This window comes from Heloderma suspectum, chromosome 11 (assembly GCF_057233095.1).
Source record: "Heloderma suspectum isolate Gila_16-S chromosome 11, 16-S_ref, whole genome shotgun sequence".
NCBI lineage: Eukaryota > Metazoa > Chordata > Lepidosauria > Squamata > Helodermatidae > Heloderma > Heloderma suspectum.
In genome coordinates, this window is record NC_139468.1 from 1,638,885 (window position 1) to 1,651,695 (window position 12,811).

The following is a 12,811-nucleotide window of genomic DNA, read 5'->3' on the forward strand; positions in this document are numbered from 1 at the left end:
ATCTAGATCCATTTCAATCGAGCTTCAGGCCTGGTTTTGGAACGGAAACTGCCTTGGTCGCCCTGTGGGATGACCTCTGCCGGGAGAGGGAGTGCGACCCTGTTGATTCTCCTGGACCTCTCAGCGGCTTTCAATACCATCGACCATGGTATCCTTCTGGATAGGTTGTCTGGGTTGGGAGTTGGAGGCACGGCACTGCAGTGGTTCCGCTCCTACTTGGATGGCCGACTCCAGAAGGTGGTGCTGGGGGATTACTGCTCTGTGCCTTGGCAATTATGCCATGGGGTTCCACAGGGCTCTATTTTATCCCCCATGCTGTTTAACATCTACATGAAACCACTGGGGGAGGTTATCTGGAGGTGTGGGCTGAGGTGCCATCAATATGCGGATGACACCCAGCTCTACCTCGCTTTCTCATCAAACACAGGTGAGGCAGTGGCTGTTCTGAATCAGGGCCTGGGCACGGTAATGGACTGGATGAGGGCCAATAAACTGAAACTCAATCCAGACAAGACAGAGGTACTGTTAGCAGGTGGTTCGTCTGCCCGGCTAGGTGATATTCAACCTGTTCTGGAGGGGGTTGCACTCCCCCTAAAGGATCAGGTTCGTAGTTTGGGGGTGCTCCTGGATCGAGAACTGTCACTTGAGGCACAGGTGAACTCAATGGCACGGAGCACTTTTTATAAGCTTAGGCTGGCATACCCACTACGCCCATATCTGGACAGAGATAGCCTAGCTACAGTTATCCACGCTGTGATAACTTCTCGTCTCTCGTCTGGATTACTGCAATGCGTTATACGTGGGGCTGCCTTTGAAACGTCAGCTGGTCCAAAACAGGGCAGCAAGATTGTTAACAGGGACTGGCCAGCGAGATCACATTATGTCAGTACCTTTCCAGCTGCAGTGGCTGCCAGTCCATTTCCGGGCCCAATTCAAAGTGCTGGTGTTAACATTCAAAGCCCTTAACGGCTTGGGGCCAGGTTACTTGAAGGATCGCCTCCTCCCATATGTGCCTGCCTGCCTGGACCTTAAGATCATCGTCAGCAGCCCTTCTCCGTGAGCCCCTGCCAAAGGAAGTGAGGCAGGTGGCTACGAGGAGGAGGACTTTCTCTGCTGTGGCACCCTGGCAGTGGAATGAGCTCCCTGGTGAGATTCGCCTGGCACCTACATTGTATTATTTCCAGTGCCAGCTGAAGACCTTTTTATTTTCCCAGGCATTTTAACATTTTAGCTCTTTAGACTTTTAGCTTTGCTGTTTTAAATATGTATTTTAAATCCCTGCATTGCTGCTAGGTTTTATTCTGGTTTTATTCTGGTTGTATTGTTTACTGTGGTTTTAATGTTTTATATATTTTGTATTGTTTTATTGTGTGCTTTTCGGTTTTAATTTTTGTGAACCGCCCAGAGAGCTCCGGCTATTGGGCGGTATAGAAATTAAATGAATGAATGAATGAAAAATGAAAAACAGAATAGAATTTTTTTTTGAAAGAAAGGCCTGGGAAAGACATCTGCTTGCCAGCGGCAGCAGTCAGTTCTGAGCCTGATGGTCCATTGGTCTGGTTGGGTACAAAGCCACACTTTCACAGAACACATAATCGCTATCGGGAATGCACTGATGGGCGGGGGCCCCTCAGAGAGCAAAGGATCAAGCAAATGTAAACAAAACCCCAGTGCCGTTGTCTTGTCAGACAGATGAGAACAACTGAAATAATTAAGGGGTTAGAGCACCTTCCCCATAAAAAAGGCTAAAGGGTTTGGGGCGTTTTTGGTTTAGGAAAACAGCAACTAAAGTGGGACATCAACAAGGTTTGTAAAATTATGCACACTGCAGAGAGAGTTGAGAGGGAGAAGACAGAACTCCCCCTGGCCCCGCACTCACAATTCTAGAACGTGAGGTCATCTGATGAAACGGTCTCAGGGCAGGGAAGAGAAAGGACGTCTATATACAACACATAACTAATCTGTAAGCCTTTGAGGTGCCACAAAACTCTTTGTTGCTTTTGCTGCAACAACTACCCTTCTGATAATTTGTGAAATTCGCTGTCACAAGATGCTGCGATGGCCACAACCTTAGATGACTTTAAAAGGGGGATTACCCAAATTCATGGAGGATTGGTCTATTGCCAATAACTAGATGGCACAGGGGAACCTCCATGATCAAGGACAGTGTACCACTGAATACAACCAGCTGGGCAGCAACTGCGAGACAGGGCCATTGCCTTCCCACTGGGTCATCTGATTGGCCAGTGTGGGAAGAAGAAGACAGGATGAGATGGACCTGTGGACTAATCCAGAAGAGCTGCTCTTATAATGTTAACAAAAAGTCAATTATATGCTCGATCAAGAACATTCTCCTGGGCTTATTTTAACATTTAAATCTAACCTGTTACTGAAAACAGAATCCTCTTGGAAGCATTTTTACCCACTCTACTAAGTGGGGGGAAATATTACAAAGGTTTTAATTTGTTTTCATCGTTCTAGGGAAGGGAAGGGATAGTTTCACACATGCGGCAGGTTCCCTAAGACGATAAACTGTTGCAGCGAGTATAAGGGAGCTGCTTCAGACCAAGTCAGCCCACTGGACTGCTAACCCAGCACTGCTGGCATCCTCGCATCACGAGGGAAGAGCTCACAGGGGCTCGAGTGAGCCCTGAACAAGAACAGCAGCACAGTACAGATGGACACACCGTCTATGGAAGGCGGTTGTCCTGGGCAAACTGTTCTCGGCACAGCCTGGAAGCAGGAGACCTGCCGTTCATTATTCACACAAAAGGATTTCAGGACCACCCTTCCGCTGCCTGCCCCACCCTCCCCGTCTTGCTCAGCAAGTACAGGTGCTGCCTTGGTCGCTGTGCATGCAGATGCACCGCCCGACGCCTGACTGGTCAGCGACACGGGGGACCCGTTGGCCAGGCTCTATCACAGTTCCAGCGGAGAGGTGGTGTGAATGCGGGCGGGGTGAGTGCAGATGCCATCTCTGCTGGCTCCCTGGAGAACTCCTGTCACCTCTGTCAACTCGCCCAAAGGCCCAGACCAAATGCGTGCGAACGGCGACCAGCGACAGGAGCTGCTTGCTTCCTCTGGGCCGCTTGGTTAGCATTGGGATGCTGGGGCCACTTGGGGCAGGGTGCAGTGAAGGGGATCCTGTGAGCCGAGCATCAACAGCAGAAGGAACCACGTCACTGGCACCACCCACGTGGTGCCTGCATCCAAACACTTCTGGGGTGGCCTGGGAAGAAGCTACAAGAAACTGGTTCTCACCCTGTTGTGGCAACAGACGTGTCAACCCCTCATGGGAACACAGGAATCTGCCTTACACCAACTCAGACCATGGGTCCATCTAGTCCAATATTGTCCATTTTGACTGGCAGAGGCTGCCCAGGGCTTCAGGCAGGAGTTTTCCCAGCCCTACCTGGAGATGCTGGGGACTGAACCCGAGACCTTCTGCACGCAAAGCAGGAGCTCTGCTCCCTCCCTCTCAGGCTGTGTAACGTCACTAACGCTGGCTCATCCTTGACTATTCCAACCTGCTCTCCCTTCCTTTCTTTCTCTATCTCTCTTTTTTTTTTTTTTTTTTTTGGGGGGGGGGTTACCATTCTGGTTTGCAACACAAGTAAAAAAACAATCATTGCTTAAGAAGGACACCCTCTCCCACCCTAGTAACGACAGCTGCTATGCTCCTGAGGCACTTCAAAGCCCACCTTCCCCAAGCACCACGTGGAGCCACTCACTTGTACTCATCGTACACCTCCTGCTTAGGGAGGGACGTCTCGGGGTGCTCCTCTAAGGTGTTCCGGATCCAGGAGAAGGCATGCACCTGTTGTGCGCGGCTGGACGACACCGACAGCTGATCACTGAGCCAGGGGAGAAGAGGACCAGTTACAAAGACAGCTACTTTCTGATTCAGGAAATATTACATCATCACCATCACATCACCATTCAACCTATGTGGCTCCCAAGGCCGAAACAGGAGAGTCAATCATACACAAGTTGGCCTATTGCAACACTGAAGAAAGCATAAGATAACAGCTATTTAAATGAATAAAAGAACCAGGGTCCCTGGTTCAGCATCAGGGAAGACCTGAGGGCTGGGAAGGGGGGGGGGGGTTGCTGCAGTCTATAGGAATTCCATCTCCCTCTCTGCAGGCTCCCTGTCCATGTGACTACTGGTCTGGCATGTGTGCACCTCGTGTTGGGCCAGCAGGACAGATTGGGGACTCTGCTGGTGTACTGCCCTCTCCGCTGCTCAACCGGCTGATGGAGGTGGTCTCTGGTGCGCTGTTGCAATCCCCCGGACTGTTGGTTCTGGGGCATGTCAACATTTGCACTGAGGGCACCTTGTCTGGGGCAGCTCAGGATTTCATGGCCTCCATGACGATCATGGGACTGTCCCAACACATCATCGGCCCGACACATGTAGCAGGGCATACTCTAGACTTGGTTTTTGCAACTGGACATGGAGATGGTGGTCTGAAGGTGGAGGACTTTGCATCAGTCCCCTTGTCATAGTCAGATCATTACCTGCTGAGGTTTAGACTTACAGCAGCTTTTCCCCTCCGCAAGGGTGGGGGACCTATTAAGATGGTCCGCCCCAGAGGCTAATGGATCCGGATGGTTTCTAGAGGACTCTGGGGAGGTTTCCAGCTGATATGGCGGGCTGTCCTCTCGAAACCCTGGTTGATCTGTGGAATGCAGAAATGACCCAGGCGGTTGACATGATTGCTCCTGAGCGCCCTCTCCTGAGTAGAGCTCAAACTGCTCCGTGATATACCCCAGAGCTGAGAGCGCTGAAACAAAATAGGAGAGGGCTTGAGTACAGATGGAGAAAAACTCCTAGTGGATGCAATTGACTGCTGGTATGTGCCTATGGTAAAGTATACTCAGGGGCAGTGAGGGTGGCAAAAAACACATAATCTTGCTGCCTCTATTGAATTCTGTCTGCCACCCAGCGGAGCTTTTCAGAGTCGTCCAGGGGCTATTACATGCTGGCCTTAAGGATACTGTAGATCTCTCTGAGGCCGCTGTAATGCATTTGCTAGGCACTTCCAGGATATGATCTCTTGCATCCACCGGGACTGAGACTCCAGTGTTAGAGCAGGTTAATCTGGTGAGGTATCCAGAGCACAGCCTTGTCCTGTTCTCCTGGATGAGTTTCAGCTGGTACAGCTCGAAGACGTTGACAAGGTGCTTGGACAGGTTCGTGCAACCACTTCTGTACTGGATCTTTGCCCCTCTTGGCTGATAAGAACTGGCAGGGAAGGAACAGCTGGCTGGGCCACAGAGGTGATTAATGCCTCTTTGTGAGAGGGGGTGGTCCCAGGCCACCTCAAAGAGGCAGTAGTGAGACCACTCCTAAAGAAACCCTCCCTGGATCCGGAAAATCTTAGTAATTTTAGGCCAGTGGCAAATGTTCCTTTCCTGGGCAAGGTTCTCAAGCAGGTGGTTGCCAACCAGCTCCAGACACTCTTGGACGAGATGGATTATCTAGATCAATTTCAGTCGGGGTTCAGGCCAGGTTTTGGCACAGAAACAGCCTGTATGATGACCTATGTCAGGAGAGAGACAGGAATGTGACCTAGTTGATTCTCCTTGATCTCTCAGCGGCTTTCGATACCATCGACCATGGTATCCTTCTGGGACGACTGTCTGAGCTGGTAGTGGGAGGCCCTGCATTGCAGTGGTTTCGCTCCTACTTGGAGGGTCGGCTCCAAGTGGTGGTGCTTCGGGAATATTGCTTGGCCCCGTGGATTCTCCGGTATGGAGTGTCACAGTGGTCAGTTCTGTCCCCCGTGCTATTTAACATCTACATGAAACCGTTGAGTGCAGTCATCCGGAGTTTTGGGTTGCGCTGTCATCAGCATGCTGATGACACACAGCTCTATTTCTCCTTTTCATCTTCTTCACGTGAGGCTGTGGATGTGCTAAATCCATGCCTGCCTGCGACAATGGACTGGATGAGGGCTAATAACTGAAACTCAATCCAGACAAGACTGGGATGCTGTTGGTGGGTGGTCCTTCTGACCGGATAGAGGGTGCTCAACCTGTTCTGGATGGGGTTGTGCTCCCCCTGAAGCAGCAGGCTTGTAGCTTGGGTGTTCTTCTTGATCCATCTTTGTAACTTGAGGCTCAGGTGGCCTCAGTGGTACGGAGTGCCTTCTACCAACTTGGTTGGTGGCCCAGCTATGCTCCTATCTGGACAGGGATAACCTGGCTTCAGTTGTCTATGCTCTGGTAATCTCCAAGTTAGATTACTGCAATGCACTCTACATGAGGCTGCCACTGAAGATGGTTCAGAAACTGCAGCTCGTGCAAAATGTAGTGGCCCGATTGCTAACGGAGACCAGAAGGTCTGAACATATAAGACCAACTCTGGCCCGCTTGGACTGGCTGCCTGTATGTTTCCGGGCCTGATTCAAGGTGCTGGTTTTAACCTATACAGCCTTACATGGCTTGGGACCACAATACCTCACAGAGCGCCTCTCCTGACACAAACCTACCTGTATACTACGCTCAACGTCTAAGGCCCTCCTCCGGCTGCCTGCACTGAGGGAAGCTTGGAAGACGGTGACAAGGGAGTGGGCCCTTTCGGTGGGGGCCCCCAAATTATGGAACGATCCCCCTGACAAGGCCCGCCTGGCGCCAACGTTGTTAACTTTTTGGCACCAGGTTCTCCCAGGCATTCAGCAGTATATGATAAGTGTTTAATCGATCCTGGAATGTCTTATGGTTATGGTTGTTTTTGAGATTGATTGTTTGAAGTTGTTTTAGATATATGTTTCTTTTATGTATATTGTCTGTTCATGTATTTTTTATGTAAACAGTTTTTAATCTCTGTATATTGTATTTTTAATGTTTTTAATCTTTGTAAACCGCCCAGAGAGCTCCGGCTATTGGGCGGTACATAAATGTAATAAATAACAACAACAACAACAGAGGGCTCTGAAGGAGCAGGAGCGAGATGACAACACTGCAAAGGCCCGAGGGTGGTTGCAGGCCAGGAGGCTCCAGAAGAACAGCATCAGGGCCTTGGGTTGGGGTGGTCATCACTCTCCTCCTGAGCAAAACCAAGACAGCAAATCCGGGTTCTAGTCCCCAGTCAGCCATGGAAGCTCACTGGGTGACTTTGGGCCAGGCACAGGCTCTCAGCCCAACCTACCTCACAGGGTTGTTGTGAGGATAAAATGGAGAGGAGGAGGATCATGTAAGCTGCCTTGGGTTCCTTGCAAGAGGAAAAAAGGTGGGATATAAATGCAATAAATAAAAATAAAAAATAAAATAGGTTCACCCCCTGCCAGGCCTTCAAATGTGCACACACGCTAGAGGGAAGGGAGGGAAGACTGATCGACAGAAGGAGATGCAGAAAACACCAGATTCAGGAGGAAGCACTTCACCTAAGCTGTGAGAGACCCAGGGGACTCTTTGCCACAGGATGCAGTGAATGGCACCAGCGGAGACAACTGCAAGAAGGACTAGGAAGATTCACGGAGGAGGAGAGCCATGGTGGCTAAGCAGGGAACCTCCGTGGGCCAGGGCAGTTCAGCTCCGAGTGCCATAGGGAAGGTGAGCCCCTATCTTCAGGCCTGGCTGGCTTCTAAGGGCACCTGAGAGACCAGTGCTGAAAGCAGAAGCCCGGGCGAGATGGGATGTTGATCTGATCCAGCAAGGCAGCTCCTACATCATTTACCTATGAGAGGGGAGCTGAAGTACTTTCCACACAAGGCTTTGCCTGGCCAACCAGAGTTCAAGTACTCCTGCAAATGAGCATACTTCTTTTGTTTGTACAAAGGAACATCCATCTCATTTTATTGCATTAAACAAATAACTCAAACACCCCACCCACAATGGCAGGGAGGAGACGGACAGTAAACTATCTGTGTGGCATGGGAGGAAGCTGGCCAGCCACCCATCCCCTGAGCAGCATAGGGGGAATCACATTTAGACTGCCATGCAGTACAGGCATCTTTGGCCTGTCCCACTTCCCCAGAAGCCTTTATAAAATAGGCGGCTGTGCCTTCGGTGTGGGCTGGGACTGAAAATGAGAATTCTGCGAATATCCAACTGTGTGGGTGTGTACCTTTTCTCTCCATTGCTGGGACCAGAAGGCAGCTGAAGGTAGAGGTAGAGTTTCTGTAAATCTGTAAACTTCTCAACTTCTTGCTAAAGACAGAATTTTTAGGAAGAGAGAACATCGTCAGTGGCCAAGGGAGAAAACAAACACACATAATTTTGCATGACAAAACACAAAATGTAAGCACAGCTGAGCAGCTACAGTTTCAGCAATCTGAATAGGCCTCTTTTCTCAGGATTTCTGGTTAGCAGAATGTTTTAGCCACAGGAAGAAACACTTTGGGGCGACAACCTGCCCTGGCCTACGATGACTCATCACCTGTCCTCCTCTTCCCCCATACAGCAACCTCTTCTTGTAAGGTTACAAAAGGAAGTGCCACAAACTTCTCTCTTTTCTAGTGTTAATAAGAGCCAAAGTAGACAAGACAGACTTGCCGTTGTGTACACACGTTTTCCCTAATGAGGCAAACAACAACTAGGGAGTGGGGGGGCTGATTTATGTTGGGAAAACAGTGAGGCGGAAAGGGATTAAACACTCTTCTCCCCTCCCAACGGCTGCATCCCCAATCCATCTCCCCCTCGCTCACAAGTGCAACTGCTTTTAAAGTACCTTTAAAGCAACAGGCAATCCAGTCACAGGTTTCCAAGTCTCGCCTAGTCTGTGTGTCAGCCAGCCACACAAGCCGCTTCTAGGGCTCAGCTGCATGCTCAGCCCTGGGCGTGCCACAATATGCAGGCTGCCCTCACCACTGCCCCGTTCCATCTGGTGCCTATTTGCTACTTAATGCTAGGAGAGAGGAGGGACAACATGGGAGGAGCGCCATGGAGGCAGCATCCACTGCACTTATCCCCACAGCAAAAGCAGCCAGACCCTTGGTGTGCTTGCCTGAACGACAGTGAAGACTTCTGGATGGATTGTGCCCCACATTATTTGGGAGAAAGGAGTCAGAGCATCAGCAAACTGGCCACGCCAGGCACCAACATGACATGGGCCGGCCCCCAGTTAAATGGCCATGCAGGCAAACAGGTGCTGGTTTGGAAGTCTGCCCACCTATAGGGGTCCAGCCCTTCTGCACAGCTGCCCACTGCGAAATTAGATGTGGACACAGCATTTCACATCCAGGGGTTATGTCCCTCCTTCCCACTCAGAAGTTCACCCCTGACTTTCATGGTGCTTATATTCTATCCCACCGGGGGGGGGGGGGGGGTGTATTTGCTTGCCAGTCACCAATATCTGTCTCTCTCAATCTTTCTCAGAGAGGAAATGCACAATTAAACATTTCTAGCATAATGAAGCACAGCAAATACACCCAATTCAAGAAAGTGTGTGCTCAAGAAATTATGTTCCATGTGAAAGCTAGGTGGAAACAGGGTCACTCATACAAACGTTGAAGGCCTATACAAGGCATGAAGGAGTAAAGAATGCAACACAGACACATGGTTGCAAGATTGTAATCGTGATGGTTGGGGACAGAACTAACTGAAGCCCACACAGGTTGTTTTGGTCTCTCGTAGTAGATACAGCAATACTTTTCAGAAGCAGCACAGCCCCAACACCACCTGTGCATGTGCAAACATGCCCATGTAAACGTGCATCCTTTAGAGAAACTGTCCCCACTCCAGAAGTGTTGGACTGCAACTCTTCTCATTCCCAGCCAGCATACTCATTAGCCATGCTGGCTGTGGATGATGAGAGCTATAATCCAACCCATCTGAAGGGTGCCAGGATGGGGCTGGCTGCTTTAGATGGTGTCCATTCAGATCCCCAAATGTTCTCAGGGTAGAACTCAAGAGAAGTTGCCAGTTAAATCAAACTTGGTGCCGAACTATGATATACACATGGTGACCAGCCAGATGGGCGAGTAATAAATAAATTAAATAAATAAATAAATACACAGAATGCATTCATTTTTAGATCTTTAAGCAGCCTTTGAGCTCAAAATCATGCCCCCAAGAGAGCTTCTGATGGTTCCATTAAAAGCAATTTGCTAGACCTATTAAAACTAAACAAGAAACCACACCAACCTTTAAAGACAGCTTTAAGACACCAGCCACACAATCCATCATGTATTCAAACCCCTTAAATCTTGTTTCAGTCCTTCAAGTAGTAAAATATTTCAACCTTCACGCCTCCCACTCTGGGGAAAGAAGCTGACAGAATATTACGTGTTGGGAAAACCCCTCACTGCTATAAGACTTTCTTCAGCTAATCCCCTTGCACAAACCTGATCACTGTTACAACTTACAGCTACTGGAGTTTCATTTCTACTTACCAAAATGCAGTCCACTTTAGATTGTACAGTTTTGCTAGAGAGAAGAAAAAAGAAAGCCCAACATTAATATGCATGGCAATAATTTCTACAGGTTTATACAGCAGAACCTTTGCTCACAGTGAAGACAAGTGGTGTGCTTGGCTAACAGCAGGCCAGTCCACATGGTAAATCCTTCCTGATATAGCTGCAATCAAACACCACTCTTTCCCTGGCACATGTTGAGAGCTAACATGATGAGGCGTCTGTCCTGAGTGGTACTGAACACCTGTTTACCCAGCACCAGAGGAGCGCCATCTCTTCCTACTCAGAAATAGGATCCACATGTTTTCCTATCTGGTGACAACTACTACTAGGACAGACTTTCACGGCCAGCTTGCATTACAAACAAAACACAATGACCTGGTTCACTCGACACAACAGCCCACTATGGCTTAATTTACCCATGGGGGCTGTTGCATCGTGGTGGATGCCTACAGGCCCCCAGCTTGCCATGGCTTGTCCTGTCACACAAACCCAGGCAGAAGGAGTTGTATGAGGTTTAGACAACCCTAAAATAACCCCTGCCATCCAGGTTTGCACAACATGACAAGCCAGGCACCCACAGGCACCATGCAGAAATGGCAGCTGCAGGCTCCCAGCAAAATGCAACAGACCCCATGGGTAAATTAAACCAGGATCAGCTGTCATGTCATGCGAACCAGGTCAACACTGCTTTCACAGCAAAGATCTGCTGCATAAAAGGGGAGCTATCACATCAAATACAATACGGCTGCAGGGCTTTTTCTGCTGTGGCACCCCAGTTGTGGAATGCCCTGCCCTTGGAGGTCTGATTGGCGCAGACATTGGTTTCATTTCGGTGCCAAGTTAAAACATGGCTTTTTATCAAAGCCTTTGAGGGCTAAATGCATTCCCTAAAGTAGCACATTGTTTTAGATTTTAAATTGGTATTACCTTGCTTAATGGTTTAATAGGTTTTACCTGTTTAAATTATTTATTGTTTTATGCTGTCTAAATGTATTTTATCTGTATGCCACCCTGAGATCCTAATGATATAGGGTAGGATATAAATGTTATAGATATATACAAATAAATAAATAAATAAATAAATAAATAAATAAATATGCCTCAGTCTACCATCTCCTACTGCATCTAGCATGGATGCTTTTCTTTTACCTCTAAATACCCCCAGTGTCTTGTTCCACCTTCTCTTTCTGCCCTTATTTCTGATATTTCCTTGCCTGTGACCGTTGCTCCCTTGCTGCCGCTGATGTGTGGAATGTCTTCCCAGAAGTCCTACCTGCATGGTGCCACTGTTCACCCTTCCCTAGAATACTCTGTTCAAAGTCCACCTTTCCCATGAATTCTTTGACCCAACTCTTTGCTCCTATGCCAAGTGCTCTTGTTCAGACAAGGAGCTGCATCAATGTCCTCTCCTTCTATACAGGCTTATTACACTAGATTGCCCTTCTCTGTCTGCATGCATCCTCTGTGAACACTTTACGCCAGGGATGCTAAGCCTCCAGCCCTCCTGGGTTCCCAAATCTGGCCCTCCTGTAGTCCCCCAGATGGCCACTCTTCCTTCCCCGTATCACCAAGTGGTTTCTGCTTTCCCCAGCTCCCACTCATCGTTTGGTGGATTCCCAGCTTTTGCATGGTCTCCCCACCCACCCACCTCCATTGTAAAAGGTTGCAATGCCTCTCCTAAGGTTTAGTTGCTGGTAGTAAGCGCTTTCAGCTACAACAGGCTTGTATTTTTGGTCCCACCCATTTTGCCTTTGGCCCCACCCACCACTGAAATGTTGAAGTTCAACACCTTGCTTTATGCTTTTTTGCTCATCTGTTCTCTTGAAGCGAACCCCCAGGATTCCAATGCCCCAGTTTCTTGGGAGGGGGTCCAGAGAAAAAGAAAGCTTCCTTTCCCTACCTAGAACACAAAAACGGCCCTACTGGATCAGACCAAAGTAGGGTCCACCTAGTCCAGTTAAGGATGTGGGAAAAAACTGTCTGGTCCACATTTTTAAGCTAACCAACCAAAACCACACTTGCTGGACTAATACGCAGATCAGAACACGGTTATCCTTTGGACTGCGTAAGTCTCTAAATTTTGCTACGCAGTTCTCGGCTCAAAAATTGCAATACATTGTGCAGAAAAATGCATATATTAGGAGAAATCACACATGATTTTCATGTAGGTTTTTCTTTTAAATCAGACTGCTGCAAAAATTGGATGAAACAGACTTGGTCAAATACATGTGAAAGACAAGATATCAGAAATAGACTGATTTGTCCATCCCCATGTAGAGCATCCTGTCCCCAACGTGGCTAACCTGATGCCCCAAAGTAGAGCCTGCAAGCAGGGCAGGAAGGCAATAACTCTCCTGCTCTTGCTCTCCAGAAATGGGCATTCAATGACATTCATAATGCCCCTGAGCTCTGAGGCTCCATGTCGCCATCTTGGCCAACATGTTCTG

At 48.8% G+C, this 12,811-nt stretch overlaps 1 protein-coding gene across 2 annotated transcripts in view; it reads right to left on the bottom strand.

The window, feature by feature from the left end:
• RFX7 (regulatory factor X7) overlaps positions 1-12,811 on the bottom strand; it is a 64,837-nt gene that overhangs the window by 23,703 nt on the left and 28,323 nt on the right. For both annotated transcript variants that reach the window (XM_084816514.1, XM_084816513.1), the window contains exons 2-4: positions 10,341-10,374; positions 8,075-8,157; positions 3,732-3,854 (exon numbers count right to left, since the gene is read on the bottom strand). In XM_084816514.1, coding sequence (XP_084672640.1) covers positions 3,732-3,854; positions 8,075-8,157; positions 10,341-10,374 — 240 coding nt within the window. The remainder of the gene's footprint in view (positions 1-3,731; positions 3,855-8,074; positions 8,158-10,340; positions 10,375-12,811) is intronic.